General features: G+C 44.8%; 1 protein-coding gene across 1 annotated transcript in view; it reads right to left on the bottom strand.

Moving 5' to 3' along the window:
* The window catches only part of LOC120022289 (adhesion G protein-coupled receptor B2-like), a 77,026-nt gene extending 63,630 nt beyond the window's left edge, over positions 1-13,396 (bottom strand). Inside the window, exons 1-5 of the mRNA XM_038966191.1 lie at positions 13,296-13,396; positions 11,889-11,991; positions 11,313-11,463; positions 6,396-6,465; positions 3,941-4,007 (exon numbers count right to left, since the gene is read on the bottom strand). Coding sequence (XP_038822119.1) covers positions 3,941-4,007; positions 6,396-6,465; positions 11,313-11,463; positions 11,889-11,991; positions 13,296-13,396 — 492 coding nt within the window. The remainder of the gene's footprint in view (positions 1-3,940; positions 4,008-6,395; positions 6,466-11,312; positions 11,464-11,888; positions 11,992-13,295) is intronic.
* Between the last annotated feature and the right edge of the window lie 7,205 nt (positions 13,397-20,601).

The raw sequence follows: 20,601 nt of genomic DNA, 5'->3' as shown, positions 1-20,601 counted from the left end.
AGACAGACAGACAGACAGACAGACAGACAGACAGACAGACAGACAGACAGACAGACAGACAGACAGACAGACAGACAGACAGACAGACAGACAGACAGACAGACAGACAGACAGACAGCGAGAGAGTAAATAATCAGATTCATGTCCAGTTTTATTGCCATTTGATTCAGTCTTCTTGACAAAGCTCTGCAATCACTATAATCAATAATGGACAGGGTGGTGTAGTAGTAGTGGGCAGATTGTGTCTTGAGTCTCCGCCCCTCTGTCCCGACCATGTCCTGTTTAGGACAGAGGGGGTCTATTAAGCCTCCTTACAGCTGTGATCCCTGACCCACTGATTCACAACACACACACACACACACACACACACACACACACACACACACACACACACACACACACACACACACACACACACACACACACACACACACACACACACACACACACACACACACGCACACACACACACCCAGCCACTCATTCACACATGCAAACAGACATACCCCAGCCAAGCAGCACTTTTCCATTTGGAAATCCTTCCCATCTGGGAGATTTTCCACATCAGTGACATGTCACTCTTAATCCTGATCCCGTTTGCTCCCCCTCTCTACTCCTCTCCCTCCACTCTCTCCCTTCTCTCTTTCTTTCACTTTCTCACCTGACCCTAACCTTGTCCTACCAAATTGAATCCCTTGTCTCTCTTTGTGTCAGTCTACTCCCACTGCCTGCCATAGAAAAGCTTGTTTATTCACCTTGAGAAAAGAAAGGAGTTTAGAAAGGAGATTAGTGATCTTTACTCCGCGACCTCCGTCTATTTTCTGATTGAATGTTTTTCCATACTAACCTTCGTTTTGACTGCATTGATACAGCTGAAACATTTATTTTTCACTTCTTGTCTTTCGATAGTAATCTATATCTCTACGGCACTGAGCACCTCATTGATCTCTCATTTTCAACTATGAATCTGCAATGTTTTGTTTTAGATTTTCATGTCTTCCATGTTGTTTGATGCTTTAACTTCTTATGGCTGCAGGGGCAGTATTGAGTAGCCTGATAAAATGTGTCCATTTCAAACGGCCTCGTACTCAATTCTTGCTCGTACAATATGCATATTATTATTACTATTGGATAGAAAACACTCTCTAGTTTCTAAAACCGTTTGAATTATTTCTCTGAGTGAAACAGAACTCATTCTGCAGCACTTTTCCTGACCCGGAAGTTCAAAGTCTGAAATCGATGCTCTCTTCCTCTTCCTGCCTATAAATGGGCACAAGAGCTATTAGTATACATGCACGTCATACACCTTCCTCTGGGTGTCAAGAAGGCTGTGAGAGAAGAAATAAGGTGATTATCTCGATCTGGGATGGAATAAATCCTCTTGGAATGACGTGTACCCCATTTCCGGTACTCTGAAGAACGCGATTTGGACAGTGGGGTTGCCTTTTGTTTTGCTGACGTTATAGGCGACTATTATTTCCGGCTTTGATTTTATTTGATACATGTCACCATATCATCGTAAAGTGTGTTTTTTCAATATAGTTTCATCAGATTATTGAATTTTTTTCGGGAGTTTTGCCGTGTTCCGTTCTCTTCCGTTTGTTTACATGGAGAGATCCGTGCAACCCGGCTAGCGCGCTTGCTAAATGGAGAGAGAAAGTTGCCATTCTGAATCCAAACAACGACTCATCTGGACAAAGGACACCTTGTTCAACATTCTGATGAAAGATCAGCAAAAGTAAGACCCATTTTATGATGTTGTTTCATATATCTGTCGTAGTCGCCGGCGCCCAAGTGTTTCTGGCTATTGTGCTAAGCTAATATAACGCTACATTTTGTTTCCGCTGTAAAACACTTAATAAATCGGAAATATTGTCTGGCATCACAAGATGCCTGTCTTTCATTTGCTGTACACTATGTATTTTTCAGAAATGTTTTATGATGAGTAATTAGGTATTTGACGTTGGTGTCTGTAAATATTATGGCTGCTTTCGGTGCAATTTCTGAATGTAGCTGCAATGTAAACTATGATTTATACCTGAAATATGCACATTTTTCGAAAAAAAACATATGCTATACAATAAATATGTTATCAGACTGTCATCTGATGAGGTTGTTTCTTGGTTAGTGGCTATTTATATCTTTATTTGGCCGAATTTGTGATAGCTACTGATGGAGTCAAAAACTGATGGAGTAATAAAAGTGGAGTCTTTTGCTAACGTGGTTAGCTAATAGATTTACATATTTTGTCTTCCCTGTAAAACATTTTAAAAATCGGACATGTTGGCTGGATTCACGAGATGTGTACCTTTCATATGCTGTATTGGACTTGTTAATGTGTGAAAGTTAAATATTTAAAAAAAATATCTTTTGAATTTCGCGCCCTGCACTTGAAGTGGCTGTTGTCATAAGTGTACCGACGTCGGGCTTGCACGCCAAACAGGTTAATCTGCGTATTTCCTTCCTGTTGACATTCCCGTCATGTCCGGCCCCATTACCGTGGTAGACGCCGGTCTCCAGCCCCGTTATTTGCCGAAGGCTAGATTTATTCTTTTCTTCATTAATTAGACGGTCATCCTGGGGGAGGCCTGTGTTCCTCTGATGTACCCCTCTCAATTACATCTGTTTGTTTGAGGGGTGAGCAGGGACAAACAATAGCTAGTGATGTACACGCACACATTGCAAACACCTGGTCTGTCACAAACACATATACCCACATGCACATACACACCCACCCACCCACCCTCCCACCCACACACACACACACACACACACACACACACACACACACACACACCCACACACACACACACACACACACACACACACACACACACACACACACACACACACACACACACACACACACACACACACACACACACACACACACACACGAACACACACACACACACACACACACACACACACACACACACACACACACACACACACACACACACACACACACACACACACACACACACACACACACACACACACAGTTGTAATAAAGTGTCTGTGTTCATCTGGATAATTGATAGTGTGCGTATTGACACAGGAACTCCCGCAAGCTGCCGTCACTAATCCTACAAAGAAGCATAAGGTAGAGATATCCTTTATTAACAAAGCCACAGAGGCATTCTACTCTCTGCGAAGTAGAATATTGTTATTGTTTTAATAAAGGCTTATCAACAAAATATAGAGGTGTACCTTGGAGTTTTAGAAGCATTACCAGGATTACAAGGACCATTGCTTCCAATGAGCATCTTTCTACCTATATTATAACAACTGAAGTTGCATAGCACACAAACATCTATACAATTTTCTTTTAGCACTATATTGACTCCAATAAATATACTGTATCTCTGCCTAAAGAAGTGAAATCATGCTTTACAGTAATGAAAACCTTGGAAAGGCTGGAAAGGCTGAAAAGGATGAAAAGGTTGAAGGAGGGTTCTAAGTACCAGAACACAGTTAGTCAAACAATGAAGAAGTAAATCATGTTTAGCACTCAACATAGTGATGCCAGTGAGGCACGGTAGAATGTGAAGAGACAGCTAGGAGATAAGATTGTGTAGTGGCACATTGAAGAATGATTTCTCGGTAAATGTTCTCTTCCATTGTTGTCTGACACAGGTAACTCTGAAAGAAACCGCTAGTGGCAAATAAACAAATAAATGAATGACTTTGTGGTGTTTATCTTCCTCCTGTCCTCCAGCGATGGGAGCCTGATGAGGACCTAGAGCAGTAAAAAGGTTGCTACTGTATGTCACCCCTCAGGGGACATCTAAACCATGTGTAGTTCTGACCCCTTTCTGACCTGTACGACAGGCAGAAGAAATAGCTAAAGGTAGGATGATAGGTTCAGAGGCGGGACAAGCCTGCCGACAGAGAGCCAGAATGACCAATGAGAACAGGGATAAAAGTGGGTACCCACCAATACGATGACGGCTGCAGGACCGACAAAGGCGTAGAGAAGCCCGCCTTCCAAGGACAGCCAACAACTAAAATAAGAGAGAGAGAGAAAAAAAACATTATTATGAATGCAAAACGTCTTTAGTGCATAAGCCCTGTTCTGTCAAATGTATTTTAGTCTGTGTTTGATGACTAGTAGCTATGTGTGAGAACCACTTTGCTATTTGTCTTTAGGGGTACCTAAGACTTCCCATGCAGGCAATTAAAACCTGTATTTAGTTAGGGGATTAACATTCATACCCCTTGACTCATTTAACATTTTGCTGTGTTACAACCTGAATTCAAAATATATTAAATATATTTTTTAACTCTCATCTACACACAATACCTGATAATGACAAAGTCAAAACATGTTTTTAGAAATTTATGCAAATATATTAATAATGAAATACGTAAATATCTCATTTACAAAGGTATTCACACCCCTGAGTTAATACATGTTAGAATCACCTTTTGGCAGTGATTACAGCTGTGAGTCTTTCTGAGTAAGTCTCTAAGAGCTTTGCACACCTGGATTGTACAATATTGGCACATTATTATTTTCTAAATTCTTCAAGCTCTGTCAAGTTGGTTGTTCGTCATTGCTAGACAGCCATTTTCAGGTCTTGCCATATATATTCAAGTTGATTTAAGTTCAAACTGTAACTAGGCCACTCAGGAACTTTTAATGTCATCTTGGTAAGCAATTCCAGTGTATATTTGACATTGTGTTTTAGGTTATTGTTCTGCTGAAAGGTGAATTTGTCTTCCAGTGTCTGTTGGAACAGACTGAACAAGGTTTTACTCTAGGATTTTGCCTGTGCTAAGCTCTATTCCGTTTCTTTTTATCCCCCAAAAACTTCCTTGTCCTTGCCGATGACAAGCATACCGATAACATGATGCAGCCGCCACCATGCTAAAAAATATGAAGAGTGGTTCTCAGTGATGTGTTGTGTTGGATTCACCCCAAACATAACGCTTTGTATTCAGGGCATAAAGTACATTTCTTTGCCACCTTTTCTGCAGTTTTACTTTTGTGCCTAACTGCAAACAGGATGCATGTTTTGAAATGTTTTATTCTGTACCGGCTTCCATCTTTTCACTCTGTCATTTAGGTTAGTATTGTGGAGTAACTACAATGTTGTTGAACTATTCTCAGTTTTCTCCTATCAAAGCCATTAAACTCCGTCACTGTTTAAAAGATACCATTGCATCATGGTGAAATCCCTCAGCGGTTTCCTTCCTCTCCGGCAACTGAGTTAGGAAGGAAGCCTGTATCTTTGTAGTGACTGGGTGTATTGATACACCATCCACAGTGTAATTAATAACTTCACTATGCTTAAAGGGTATTCAATTACAGCTTCTTTTTTTTTACCAATCTACCAATAGGTTCCCTTCTTTGCGAGGAATTGGAAAACCTACCTGATCTTTGTGGTTGGGTCAGTGTTTCAAATTCACTGCATGACTGAGGGACATTTGTATGTGTGGGATACAGAGATGGGGTAATCATTCAAAAATCATATTAAACACTATTATTGCACAATGAGTCCATGCAACTATTATGTGACTTGTTAAGCAAATGTTTACTAAACTTATTTAGGCTTGCCATAAAAATGGGGTTGAATACTTATTGACTCAGTACATTTCAGCTTATAATTTTGTATTAATTTGTAGAAAAATCTAAAAACATAATTCCACTTTGACATTATGGGTTAGGCCAGTGTAGGACATGTGTCTAGGACATTTTTTATTCAGTCTGTGACACAACAAAATGTAGAAAAAGTCGAGGGGTGTGAAAACTTTCTGAAGGCTCTGTACATATGACCCAAAGTGCACTGCAAATCACATGACCATACACAACTTGTTGATATCCTTGATATTTGAGTCTCTAAAGTGCAGGGTAAATGGAAACGTGGGAGTGTTTGTACAGTGGAGTTCAAGTCCTTGGTCTAGATCCAATGAAAGGTCATGCAGGGTCGTCTGCTCGTGCTGTAAAAAGCCTCTTTCCTGGCTCTTTAAAATACTGTATGTGAAGAGTTAAATGTTTACAGCTGCAGTCTATTTGTGTGTGGTGTGTGTATCCGTAACCACTCTCAAATTCATAGACAGAGCTATGGATGCAAGGACTGACCACCCATGATATAAAAAGTATAGTTTTAACCATGGTTTGAGGCTATACAGTGCTTGTTTACATTTACATTGTTAACAAACATTGCTAAGCTAACTAAGCTAATGGGGCATTTGTAAGTTATATTCTTCAATTATCAATAGGTATATATACACGCATTTTAATTCTCAGTTACCATTGAAAAGTGCACTGCAAATCACATTACCATACTCAGATACACAGAGCGCTAATGATGAAAAGCCATGTTGGGTATGGAGTGAAGACGTCACAGGTCATAGGCAAAGGGTGAAAGGTGAAAGTGTGTACTCACTAGCTGGGTGTACCGTAACCTCTGGCTCTAGTGAAACCTACTGACACAGCAACCACCAGGGCTGGGAGACCTGAGAAAGAGAGAGAAAGAGAGAGAGATGTATTATCTATTTCACTTGCTTTGGCAACACAAACACATGTTTCCCATGCCAATAAAGCTCATTGAATTTGATTGAATTGAGAGAGAGAGAGAGAGAGAGAGAGAGAGAGAGAGACATAGAGAGAGAGAGAGAGAGAGAGAGAGAGAGAGCGAGGGAGGGAGGGAGGGAGAGATGAAGCAAGAGAGAAGGAAGAAGGGAGAGAAAGAAAGAGAGAGAGAGAGACATACACATATAGGAAAAAGATAAATAATAGAAATACAAGCGGCAGGTAGAGAGGATGAGAGGAGGAGAGGGTAATGGGGAGAGAGGATGATAGGGATATAGGATGATAGGGAGAGAGGATGATAGGAGAAGAGAATGTTAAGAGGAGAGGATGATAGGGAGAGAGGATGATAGGAGGAGAGGATGATGGGGAGAGAGGATGATAGGAGATAGGATGATAGGAGGAGAGGATGATGGGGAGAGAGGATGATAGGGATATAGGATGATAGGGAGAGAGAATGATAGAAAGAGAGGATGATAGGGATATAGGATGATAGGGAGAGAGGATGATAGGAGAAGAGAATGTTAGGATGAGATGATGATAAGGAGAGAGGATGATAGGGGGAGAGGATGATAGGAGGAGAGGATGATAGGATATAGGATGATAGGAGGAGAGGATGATGGGGAGAGAGGATGATAGGAGGAGAGGATGATAGGGAGAGAGGATGATAGGAGGAGAGGATGATGGGGAGAGAGGATGATAGGGGGAGATAGAAGGAGAGGAGGAGAGGATGATGGGGAGAGAGGATGATATGGGGAGATAGGATGATAGGAGGATGATGGGGGAGATAGGAGGAGAGGATGATGGGGAGGGAGGATGATATGGGGAGATAGGATAATAGGAGGACGATGGGGAGAGAGGATGATAAAATGAGAGGATGATAGAAGGAGAGGATGATTGGAGGAGAGGATGATTGGAGGAGAGGATGATAAGGAGGAGAGGACGATAGGATGAGAGGATGATAAGAGGAGAGGATGATAGGGGGAGATAGGATGATAGGAGGATAATGGGAGAGAGGATGATATGAGGAGAGGATGATAGGGGAGAGGATGATAGGGGGAGAGGATGATAGGAGGAGAGGATGATAGGAGGAGAGGATGATAAAAGGAGAGGATGATAGGGGGAGAGGATAATAGGAGGAGAGGATGATAAAAGGAGAGGATGATAGGTAGAGATGATGATAGGAGGAGAGGATGATAGGGAGAGAGAATGATAGGAGGAGAGGATGATGGGGAGAGAGAATGATATGGGGAGATAGGAGGATGATGGGGGAGATAGGAGGAGAGGATGATGGGGAGGGAGGATGATATGGGGAGATAGGATAATAGGAGGATGATGGGGAGAGAGGATGATAAAATGAGAGGATGATAGGAGGAGAGGATGATTGGAGGAGAGGATGATAAGGAGGAGAGGACGATAGGATGAGAGGATGATAAGAGGAGAGGATGATAGGGGGAGATAGGATGACAGGAGGATAATGGGAGAGAGGATGATATGAGGAGAGGATGATAGGGGAGAGGATGATAGGGGGAGAGGATGATAGGTGGAGAGGATGATAAAAGGAGAGGATGATAGGGACAGAGGATGATAGGAGGAGAGGATGATAGGGAGAGAGGATGGTAGGAGGAGATGATGATAGGAGGAGAGGATGATAGGGGGAGAGGATGATGGGGAGAGAGGATGATGGGAGAGAGGATGATAGGGGGAGAGAGGATGATAGGATGAGATGATGATTAAAGGAGAGGATGACAGGATGAAAGGATGATAGGAGGAGATAGGATGATAGGAGGAGAGGATGATAGGAGGAGAGGATGGTAGGGGAGAGGATGATAGGATGAGATGATGATTAAAGGAGAGGATGATAGGATGAAAGGATGATAGGAGGAGAGGATGGTAGGGGGAGATAGGATTATAAGAGGAGAGGATGATGGGGAGAGAGGATGATAGGAGGAGAGGATGATAGGAGGAGAGGATGATAGGGGGAGAGGATGATGGGGAGAGAGGATGATGGGAGAGAGGATGATATGGAGAAAGAGGATGATAAGAGGAGAGGATGATGGGGGAGATAGGATGATAGGAGGAGAGGATGATGGGGGAGATAGGAGGAGAGAATGATGGGGGAGAAAGGATGAAATGATGAGAGGATGATAAAAGGAAAGGATGAAAGAAGGAGAGGATGATGGAGGAGATAGGATGATAGGAGGATGATGGGGAGAGGGGATGATACAAGGAGAGGATGATAGGAGGAGAGGATGATAGGGAGAGCGGATGATATGAGGAGAGGATGATAGTATGAGAGGATGATAGGAGGAGAGGATGATAAAAGGAGATGATGATAGGGAGAGAGGATGATAGGAGGAGAGGATGATAAAAGGAGAGGATGATAGGGAGAGAGGATGATAGGAGGAAAGGATGATAGGAGGAGAGGATGATAGAAGGAGAGGATGATAGGGAGAGAGGATGATAGAAGGAAAGAATGATAGGAGGAAAGGATGTTAAAAGGAGAGGATGATAGGGAGAGAGGATGATAGGAGGAGAGGATGATAAAAGGAGAGGATGATAGGGAGAGAGGATGATAGGAGGAGAGGATGTTAAAAGGAGAGGATGATAGGGAGAGAGGATGATAGGAGGAAAGGATGATAGGAGGAGAGGATGATAGAAGGAGAGGATGATAGGGAGAGAGGATGATAGGAGGAATGAATGATAGGAGGAGAGGATGTTAAGAGGAGAGGATGATAGGGAGAGAGGATGATAGGAGGAGAGGATGATAGGAGGAGAGGATGAAAGGGAGAGAGGATGATAGGAGGAAAGAATGATAGGAGGAGAGGATGTTAAAAGGAGAGGATGATAGGGAGAGAGGATGATAGGGGGAGAGGATGATAAACGGAGAGGATGATAGGAGGAGAGGATGTTAAAAGGAGAGGATGATAGGGAGAGAGGATGATAGGAGGAAAGGATGATAGAAGGAGAGGATGATAGAAGGAGAGAATAACAAATATATATCAGCAAGAGAATATATGTATCCTCTTGACAATACATCAACACAATGTGCTATTTTGCAACATTGAAATTCAGTTAGACCAAGTACATGTACTGTAACTTAACTCGGACATGTAACGTGTGACTGTAGACTGAAATACACACTGATATAATGGGGACTTACCTTCTCTCATCACTCTCTCTTAGTTAATGGATGTATCTAGGGATTTAACAGGGACTAGCCAGAGGCAGGAGAAGTAGGCCTAGTATGGATCAGAGTTCACTACTAAGGGTATTACAGCCTTGGTTAGCATACTCCGTAGGGTCCCTGTCCAGTGGCTGCTGTTTTCATCTCACTCTACGACAAGAGGATTTTCTTCTGTGGCGCATTGTGCTTCCTTGAACCAGTGTGTGTCCGTGTGTGTGTGTGTGTGTGTGTGTGTGTGTGTGTGTGTGTGTGTGTGTGTGTGTGTGTGTGTGTGTGTGTGTGTGTGTGTGTGTGTGTGTGTGTGTGTGTGTGTGTGTGTGTAGTGGAGGGAGGTGGGGTCAGTAAGTCATGTACTGTATTAATTAAATCTATCAATAATGCATTCCCTCGTGTGTGTGTGTGTGTGTGTGTGTGTGTGTGTGTGTGTGTGTGTGTGTGTGTGTGTGTGTGTGTGTGTGTGTGTGTGTGTGTGTGTGTGTGTGTGTGTTTGTGCGTGCGCGTATGTTTGTGAGATAGAGAAAGTGTTTGTGTCTGTGTGTGTGTCAAAAAATTATGCTGGGTCCGTAATGAGCTTGACTGAAATATTAATGTAATTAACAAAGCTGTGACAATGCCAGCAAATTAACTGCAATTAGAAAATGGCACATTACAAAAAGAGATGTGGTGTGGCTGGGTGGGGTGCTAACGTTACATAAATATGTCTTTTCAAACACAAACACACACCTCCCCACTCTGCAAAATCTGCCATTGCCATGGTGACTGATTTCGATCAGTATTCGAGTTAAAATTGCAACATCTAGGGACGTACCCCTGATAAGTTGTTCTCATCCCTCCCTCCCTCCCTCCCTCCCTCCCTCCCTCCCTCCCTCCCTCCCTCCCTCCCTCCCTCCCTCCCTCCCTCCCTCCCTCCCTCCCTTTAATACCCGTTTCATGTTTTCTCAATCTATGTGACTTTATGGCATCCATGCATCCCAGCATTGCTATGGCTAAATCCCAAATGGCACCCTATTCCTTATTTAGTTCACTACATTTGACCAGAACCCCCTGGTCAAAAGTAGTGCACTAAATATGGAATATTGTCAAATATAGTGTACTAAATAGGGAATAAGGTGTCATTTGGGACTCTATATCTGCTAAGGGCATCAGTGACTTAATGGATCAGATAGGTGGATGGATAAGGGATAAGAACAAGGGATGAATGGGAGCAGGGATTCCATTGCTTGTAATTGCTAGGTTCTATCTCCCTGGATCTTGCCTATGTCAGAGGAGATGTTATCCAATAGCATTTCTTATCCCCTGTCATCTCCTTTAGCAAGGCATGAGGTTGTTGTACAGGAGACGCATTCAACAGGACACAGACTGACTGTACAGGGTGGCAGAATTAAAATGATCACAATCATTTCTCCACCTAATGTATGTGGATGGGAAGATGGAAGTTATTGTGAACTTTCACCTTTATTCCAGTATGGAGACCCTGTATGGTTGAGATATGTTTGTGTGGGTTTATGTGTGTGTTTACGTTTGTGAGTGTGTGCGTCTGTCTTTATGTTTGTGCATGCCTGTATGCCTGTGTGTGTGTGTACCTACCCCAGCCCAGGCACAGGAAGCGTTTGCGTATGAGGCGCGTCCTCATCTTGCCAATCACAGCCAGGTAAGACTGCCACGCCTCTGTCAGTACCCAGCAGAACGATGCCAAGAAGAAGAAATGAAGGAACGCAGCAGTCACAGTACACAGGCCCTGTAGAGAGAGAGGGGGGGGGGGGGGGGGGGGTTGTGAGGGAGGAGAGAGAACAAGAGAAAGATGGTGAGGGAGAGGGATAGTGACAGAGTGACAGAAAATGATGAAGGTGTAAGAAAGAAGAAACAGATAAAGGAATGAGAAGGTAGACGTGATAATCAACAACAACAGTTGACAGAACAGAGATGAGTAGTAATCTACCTAAAACAGTTTTGACACCTGATTGAGGCTCTTCAAAATAATCTACTAGAATAGATAAACAACAGTACCATGTGTAACGTGACTATAACTGAACTGATGGCCAGTGTGTGTGCGTGCGTGCTTGCGTGCGTGCGTGTGTGCACGTGCGCGTGTGTGTTTGTGTGTGTGTGTTTGTATGTGTGTGTGTGTGTGTGTGTGTGTGTGCGTGTGTGTCCGGTTCTCACCTTGCTGAGTGTCTGGGACTGTCCAACCAGTATTAAGATGTTGGAGGCCAGGATGGAGAGACAAAAATTCACCAAGATGATAGACCTCTCCGAACGAATATACCTGAGAGAGACAAAGAGAAAGACATGCAGAAAGGATGAAAAGAAATAACAAGAGAAAGAAGGGAGGAGGAAAGAGGGAAACAAAATGTAAAGCCATGAAGTTGAACTGATGGATTGATTCCTTTCCTGAACATGGTCATGTGTTTTTTTATTTTTTTATGTAACCTTTATTTAACTAGGCAAGTCAGTAAAGAACAAATTCTTATTTACAATGACGGCCTAGGAACAATGGGTAAACTGCCTTGTTCAGGGGCAGAACGACAGATTTTTAGCTCTGGGATTCGCTCGGGGATTCGATCTAGCAACCTTTCGGTTACTGGCCCAAAGCTCTAACCACAAGGCTCTAACCACTAGGCTCTAACCACTAGGCTCTAACCACTAGGATACCTGCCATCTGCTCTGGATCAGCCTACTGTTGCACTCCTGGTGTCTTTCTCTCTCTCCCTCTCTTTCTCTCTCCCTCTCTCCATCCCTCCTTGATGATCTCTTTCTCTCTTTCTCTTCCTCTCTCCGTCCCTCTTTCACAATCTCTCTCTCTCTCCCGCTCTCCTTCCCTCCTTCACAATCTCTCTATCCCTCTCTCTCTCCGTTCTTCCTTCACAATCTCTCTCTCTCTCCGTCCCTCCTTCACGGTCGCTCTCTCTCCCCCTCTCTCAGTCCCTCCGTCACAGTCTCTCGCTCTCTGCCCCTCCTTCATGATCTCTCTCTCTCTCTCTCTCCTTGTCTACCACTGATGTCACTCACCATATACCCCCCCCCCCCCTCTCTCTCTCACACAGTTAATCCCCCCAGTCTGAGAGTCTGGCTATGCCTTCGCCCATTGGTTCTCCATTAGGCCTAATTGGAGTTTTGGAGTGGACTGCTCCACTGTCGAGCCAACCCGGGATTTTCTCCCCCTGGCTTAATCTCTTATGGTAAGAGTCTGCAGAAACAGGCCTCCTCTAACAGCCCAGAAATAGATTTGTGAAGACTGGCAGTGACTCGGGGGGTGTAGCCCCATGCAGGGATGTGTGGTTGTGTTCCAGAGAAAGTGGGTGTTTTTTGTGTGTGTGCATGTGTGTGTGTGTGTGTGTGTGTGTGTGTGTGTGTGTGTGTGTGTGTGTGTGTGTGTGTGTGTGTGGTTGTGTGTGTGGCTGTGTGTGTGTGATGGTGTGTTCCAGAGAAAGTGTGTGTTTTTGTGTGTGAGTGTGTGTGAGTGTGTGTGAGTGAAAGTGTGTATTTTTGTATGTGTGTGAGAGAGAAAGTGTGTGTTTGTTTGTGTGTGTGTGTGTGGTTATGTGTGTGTGTGTGTGTGTGTTTGTTCACCTCCAGAAGGCAGCATAGATGAGCAACAGGATAAGCAGAGCGCTGCAGGAGACCCCACAGCCCACCATGAGGGGCACAGAGGGCATACTGGACGGACCCATTTCCTGCAGAGAGAGAGAGAGATAGAGAGAGGGGGGGGGGGGGATAGGGGAAGGGTACAGAAATAGAGGGTTAATAAAATGTCTCTGGCCCTTATAGGCTGAGTTACAGATCATTAATTAACTCCATTTTCACACTCTCACCATCTGCACATCTTCCTACCTGTCCCACCCAATATGCTGAATCCATTTTCACACTCTCTCCATCTGCACACCTTCCTACCTGTCCCACCCAATATGCTGAATCCATTTTCACACTCTCTCCATCTGCACATCTTCCTACCTGTCCCACCTAATATGCTGAATCCATTTTCACACTCTCTCCATCTGCACATCTTCCTACCTGTCCCACCCTATATGCCGAATCCATTTTCACACTCTCTCCATCTGCACATCTTCTTACCGGTCCCACCCAATATGCTGAATCCATTTTCACACTCTCTCCATCTGCACATCTTCCTACCTGTCCCACCCAATATGCTGAATCCATTTTCACACTCTCTCCATCTGCACATCTTTCTACCTGTCCCACCCAATATGCTGAATCCATGTTCACACCCTCTCCATCTGCACATCTTGTCACCTGTCCCACCCAACATGCTGACTCCATTTTCACACTCTCTCCATCTGCACATCTTCTCACCTGTCCCACCCAACAAGCTGACTCAATTTTCACACTCTCTCCATCTGCACATCTTGTCACCTGTCCCACCCAACAAGCTGACTCCATTTTCACACTCTCTCCATCTGCACATCTTGTCACCTGTCCCACCCAACAAGCTGACTCCATTTTCACACTCTCTCCATCTGCACATCTTCCCACCTGTCCCACCCAACAAGCTGATTCCATTTTCACACTCTCTCCATCTGCACATCTTGTCACCTGTCCCACCCAACAAGCTGACTCCATTTTCACACTCTCTCCATCTGCACATCTTGTCACCTGTCCCACCCAACATGCTGACTCCATTTTCACACTCTCTCCATCTGCACATCTTGTCACCTGTCCCACCCAACAAGCTGACTCCATTTTCACACTCTCTCCATCTGCACATCTTGTCACCTGTCCCACCCAACATGCTGACTCCATTTTCACACTCTCTCCATCTGCACATCTTCCCACCTGTCCCACCCAACATGCTGACTCCATTTTTGACTCTTTCTATGTACACATCTCAAATGAGCACTATGGGTCTGGTCAAAAGTAGTGCACTATTAAAGGAATGGGATGCAGTCTTTGTCGTACGTCTACTTCTATCTAGTCCGGTCAGCACAGTTTGTTGATCTTTGATGTTGAGGGTAATCTCTTGTCCATAGTCCGATATGGATAACACAACTATACATTTGACCTGGAGTGGATGAGCTGATTAAGACCATTCTTTAGAGAGAGAGAGAGAGAGAGAGAGAGAGAGAGAGAGAGAGAGAGAGAGAGAGAGAGAGAGAGAGAGAGAGAGAGAGAGAGAAGAGAAGAGAGAGAGAAGAAGAAGAGAAAGAGAGAGAGAAAAGAGAGAGAAGAAGAGAGAGGGTCCAGCCTGGGAGAATATGTTGTAACCCATGATGTCTGACATTAATTTAGTGTTCGTACTGTGTTCATATCCAGAGAGTTAGAGTCAAATTGAAAGACAAATGTGTATATAGCCTGAGCCTCAGAGAGAGAGAGAGAGAGAGAGAGAGAGAGAAAGATAACAGAAAGACAGACAGAGAGATTAGATTACACCCAACCAAATCATGAGAAAACTAAAAGATAATTACTTGACACATTGGAAAGAATTTACAAAAAAACTGAGCAAACTAGAATGCAATTTATAGAGTGAACAGAAAGGCAGATAGAGAGAGAGAAAGAGATATAGTTCTAAACTCTCTTTTACAAAGAGAAAATAATTGACCAGGCAGAGAGAGAAAGGAGGAATCAGTAGATAGAAAAGAGAGAATGAAGAGGAGTGATTCTGGTTGATTACTCTGTTGTGGGTCAGGTCCTAGATATGGATTGTTTGTAGCTTAGTGTGTGTGATGGTCTAGCTATTGGCTCACACACACACACACACACACACACACACACACACACACACACACACACACACACACACACACACACACACACACACACACACACACACACACACACACACACACACACACACACACACACACACACACATTCACACACATGTCAGCAATTCACAAACATGTCAGCAAGTTTTCAAGTTTTATTGGCAGGGATGAGGTGGAAGGTTAGCATGATATACTGTAGCTGGTTGGTAGTACTCTATCACTATGAGCCAATGCAAAACCCCACCATGAAGCCAAGCCTACAACACACACACACACACACACACACACACACACACACACACACACACACACACACACACACACACACACACACACACACACACACACACACACACACACACACACACATAGAGGGGAGTGTTTGTCCTTCAGACTGTTTGCTACAGACACTCTTAACATGCAGGGCAGGTCCGTCCTCAGGGGCAAGACTCAGCTTGTGTCTGTGTGTGTGTGTGTGTGTGTGTGTGTGTGTGTGTGTGTGTGTGTGTGTGTGTGTGTGTGTGTGTGTGTGTGTGTGTGTGTGTGTGTGTGTGTGTGTGTCTGTGTGTGTCTGTGTGTGTGTGTGTCTGTGTGTGTGTTTCTGACAGTATCTCCGGATCTGTTTTATCTGCTAATCTCCTCCTAAGGTTCCATGACTGAATGTTGACACACACACACACACGCACACGCACACAACACACAACACACACAACACACACACACACACACACACACACACACACACACACACACACACACACACACACACACACACACACACACACACACACACACACACACACACACACACACACACACATTTCAATGCATCCGTCCTTCATACGTCCAGAAGGGTGGAGCCTCTGGCAATTTTCCTCCTCACATCCTCTCCATCATTCCTTTTCAGCCAATCAACCTTTTCCTTCCATTTCTACTTCTCTGTCTCTCTTTGTCTCTATTTTCATGGTTACACCTCCGTCGTTGCCATTCTTATCAACATTCTACAGATGACGCCGCACATTGACGTCTGACTGACGCCGCACATTGACGTCTGACTGACGCAGCATATTGACGTCTGACTGACGCAGCACATTGACGTCTGACTGACGCAGCACATTGACGTCTGACTGACGCAGCACATTGACGTCTGACTGACGCAGCACATTGACGTCTGACTGACGCCGCACATTGACGTCTGACTGACGCAGCACATTGACGTCTGACTGACGCAGCACATTGACGTCTGACTGACGCAGCACATTGACGTCTGACTGACGCAGCACATTGACGTCTGACTGACGCAGCACATTGACGTCTGACTGACGCAGCACATTGACGTCTGACTGACGCAGCACATTGACGTCTGACTGACGCAGCACATTGACGTCTGACTGACGCAGCACATTGACGTCTGACTGACGCAGCACATTGACGTCTGACTGACGCAGCACATTGACGTCTGACTGACGCAGCACATTGACGTCTGACTGACGCAGCACATTGACGTCTGACTGACGCAGCACATTGACGTCTGACTGACGCAGCACATTGACGTCTGACTGACGCAGCACATTGACGTCTGACTGACGCAGCACATTGACGTCTGACTGACGCAGCACATTGACGTCTGACTGACGCAGCACATTGACGTCTGACTGACGCAGCACATTGACGTCTGACTGACGCAGCACATTGACGTCTGACTGACGCAGCATATTGACGTCTGACTGACGCAGCACATTGACGTCTGACTGACGCAGCACATTGACGTCTGACTGACGCAGCATATTGACGTCTGACTGACGCAGCACATTGACGTCTGACTGACGCAGCACATTGACGTCTGACTGACGCAGCATATTGACGTCTGACTGACGCAGCATATTGACGTCTGACTGACGCAGCACATTGACGTCTGACTGACGCAGCACATTGACGTCTGACTGACGCAGCATATTGACGTCTGACTGACGCAGCACATTGACGTCTGACTGACGCAGCATATTGACGTCTGACTGACGCAGCACATTGACGTCTGACTGACGCAGCACATTGACGTCTGACTGACGCAGCATATTGACGTCTGACTGACGCAGCACATTGACGTCTGACTGACGCAGCACATTGACGTCTGACTGATGCAGCATATTGACGTCTGACTGGCGGTTAATGCCCCAAAAAACTCTGAATCGGGCTCATGACTGTTTCGTCACATTTACACTATAGTGAGCTGGAAATACGATGACATTGCTAAAGTGGCTATCATTATCATGTCGTCAAAATTACTTAGAGAAATGGCAATGTTGCCATGAGCTACAGTAGCAAGGTTTGTCAGAAATAGCTAGCAATGATAACGTTAGCTAGCTAAAATTTCAGTGCTCCCCTCAATCTTAGCTAGCTACAGTAGCTAAAGTTACACAGCATCTAAAGTCCATCTGAAGACATCACGACAACGGCAAAAGCGTCTCCTACAAATCATTTGCCTCCTTTTGAAATGTCAATGTGCTTTCAAACCACAGTAATGCATTTTAGACTATATCATCCTCAGCACCCGTTGAGACTGCACAGGGTAGAACGCTCAGCTGGGCATCAGTCCGAAAACAAATGTTCAGAACAGTATTGTGATGAAATGTGCAACCCTTGAATACCCTTCTCAACCTCTATCTTGTTTCCCTCTCTTTCTTTCTCTCCTATCTGTCTGTTTTACTCCATAGTTCACCCTATTTCCGTGGCTTTTAATAAAGGAGATCAAATCCATAATGTGAATAGCTCACTACACACTATCCCTGTGAGAGTGGGACCAGAGGGAAGACATACTAAACTCCACAATCAATTCCCATTGATACTGATTGTAGGTTTCTCTCCTCTCTTAACTCTCCCCTCCCTCTCTCCCTGGTCTCTCTCCCACCTCTATTCTCCACCCCCTCTCCCTGGTCTCTATCCCTCCTCTCCTCCACCCACCCCCCCCCTCCCTGGTCTCTCTCCCTCCTATCCTCCACCCCCCCACCCCCCTCCCTGGTCTCTCGTCCTCCTTTCCCTCTCCCTGGTCTCTCTCCCTCTTCTCTTCCTCCTCCTCTCCCTGGTCTCTCCAGCTGTTGGAAGTAAACACGATTAACTGGCGATCCCTGGCTCCACTGTAAACTGCCTATTATGGAAGCAATGCCTCTAAATCCCTCCATCTCTCTCTCTCTCTGTCTGTCTATCCCTGCATCCCTCCCTTCATCCCTCTCTCCCTCCCTCTTCTACTAAACATGGTGGTTAATCCTCCTCCCCCCTGTCCGCCTTCTCCCTGGCCCAGGATAAGCTGCTCAAGCTGGGCTGCGGATTCTAAGCTTTGCTCCAAGACTCACACCCTGCCTGGGTGTCTGGATGTGGATGTGTTTGACACTGTGTGTGTTTGGATGGTCCACTGCAACCACACGACAACTGAGTTATGTTAAGTGAGTGAAAGAGTAATACCGATATTATTTGTAGCTACATAAGTAGAGACATGCAGCCACGCAGGCAAGCATGAACAGTGCAACACACACACACACACACACACACACACACACACACACACACACACACACACACACACACACACACACACACACACACACACACACACACACACACACACACACACACACACACACACTTCCCCTAAATTGCTGAGTTGGGGCAGCTGATAGCAAGGTGAAAGTGTCCTCTCCATTAACCACATTAGCTGGGCAATAAACTCTACACACTGACCCCTAGCTCCAGGGCATCAGCATTAGCTAGGCTAATGGTGTAATGGTCCTGAATGACATATCGCTAACAGCTAAGGACACATTTCATAAATGTCACCAGGCATTCTTGCCCATTCCACTAGTGACCACATGCTGGGAAAAGAGAAAAGTCAATAGTATTCTATAAAGGGAGAAGGCCAGACAGCACAGAGAGTGGTCTGAGGTTGACGGATCCAGCTTTTAGGTCAGGACCATTATGGATATTTCCTATCCCTAATTGGAACGGCCTTTTTACTGTCCCTTCCTTTTGGAAGTGTGGGAAATAGGAACATCCTATTTGTTCAGGATCAGGCCAGCTTTCAGCTTTCAGCTTTCAGAAAACTAAACAAACTGATGGGTGAAACTAAAGTCTACCACCTCAAATCTACCAATAAAACTCCATTAAAACTCTGTTGGTCTTGTGCCTGGCACCTACTACCATACCCCGTTCAAAGGCACCTACTACCATACCCCGTTCAAAGGCACTTACTACCATACCCCGTTCAAAGGCACCTACTACCATTCCCCGTTCAAAGGCACCTACTACCATACCCCGTTCAAAGGCACCTACTACCATACCCCGTTCAAAGGCACCTACTACCATACCCCGTTCAAAGGCACCTACTACCATTCCCCGTTCAAAGGCACCTACTACCATACCCCGTTCAAAGGCACCTACTACCATACCCCGTTCAAAGGCACCTACTACCATACCCCGTTCAAAGGCACCTACTACCATACCCCGTTCAAAGGCACCTACTACCATACCCCGTTCAAAGGCACCTACTACCATACCCCGTTCAAAGGCACCTACTACCATACCCCATTCAAAGGCACCTACTACCATACCCCGTTCAAAGGCACCTACTACCATACCCCGTTCAAGGCACTTCAATATTTTGTCTTGCCCATTCAACCTCTGAATTGCACACATACACAATTCATGTCTCAATTGTCTCATGGCTTAAACATCTTTCTTTAACCTGTCTCCTCCCCTTCATCTACACTGATTGAAGAGTAGATGAAGTGTAGAAGTGTAGTTTATTTAGTAAATATTTTCGTAACTATTTCTTGAACTGCATTGCTGGTTAAGGGCTTGTAAGTAAGCATTTCACAGTAAAGTCTAAACCTGTCGTATTCAGCGCATGTGACAAATAAAATGTGATTTGAAGTATATTTAATAAGTGGCTCATAGCTTTCATTTGGGTTCACCTGGTGATGTCATGGAAAAAGCAGGTACTCCTAATGTTTTGTACACTCAGTGTATATCTTATCAATAAAAGGCTCCCAGACCCGAGGGTTGCATTATACAGACACACACACACACACACACACACAGACACACACACTGAGAGAGAGACAGAGAGAGTCAGATGCATTTGTGTGGTAAAGAATAGTGAGATC

Source organism: Salvelinus namaycush, chromosome 27, assembly GCF_016432855.1.
Source record: "Salvelinus namaycush isolate Seneca chromosome 27, SaNama_1.0, whole genome shotgun sequence".
Classification (NCBI taxonomy): Eukaryota; Metazoa; Chordata; class Actinopteri; order Salmoniformes; family Salmonidae; genus Salvelinus; species Salvelinus namaycush.
The sequence above is the reverse complement of the archived record's forward strand: the minus strand, read 5'-3'. Positions and strand labels throughout refer to the sequence as shown.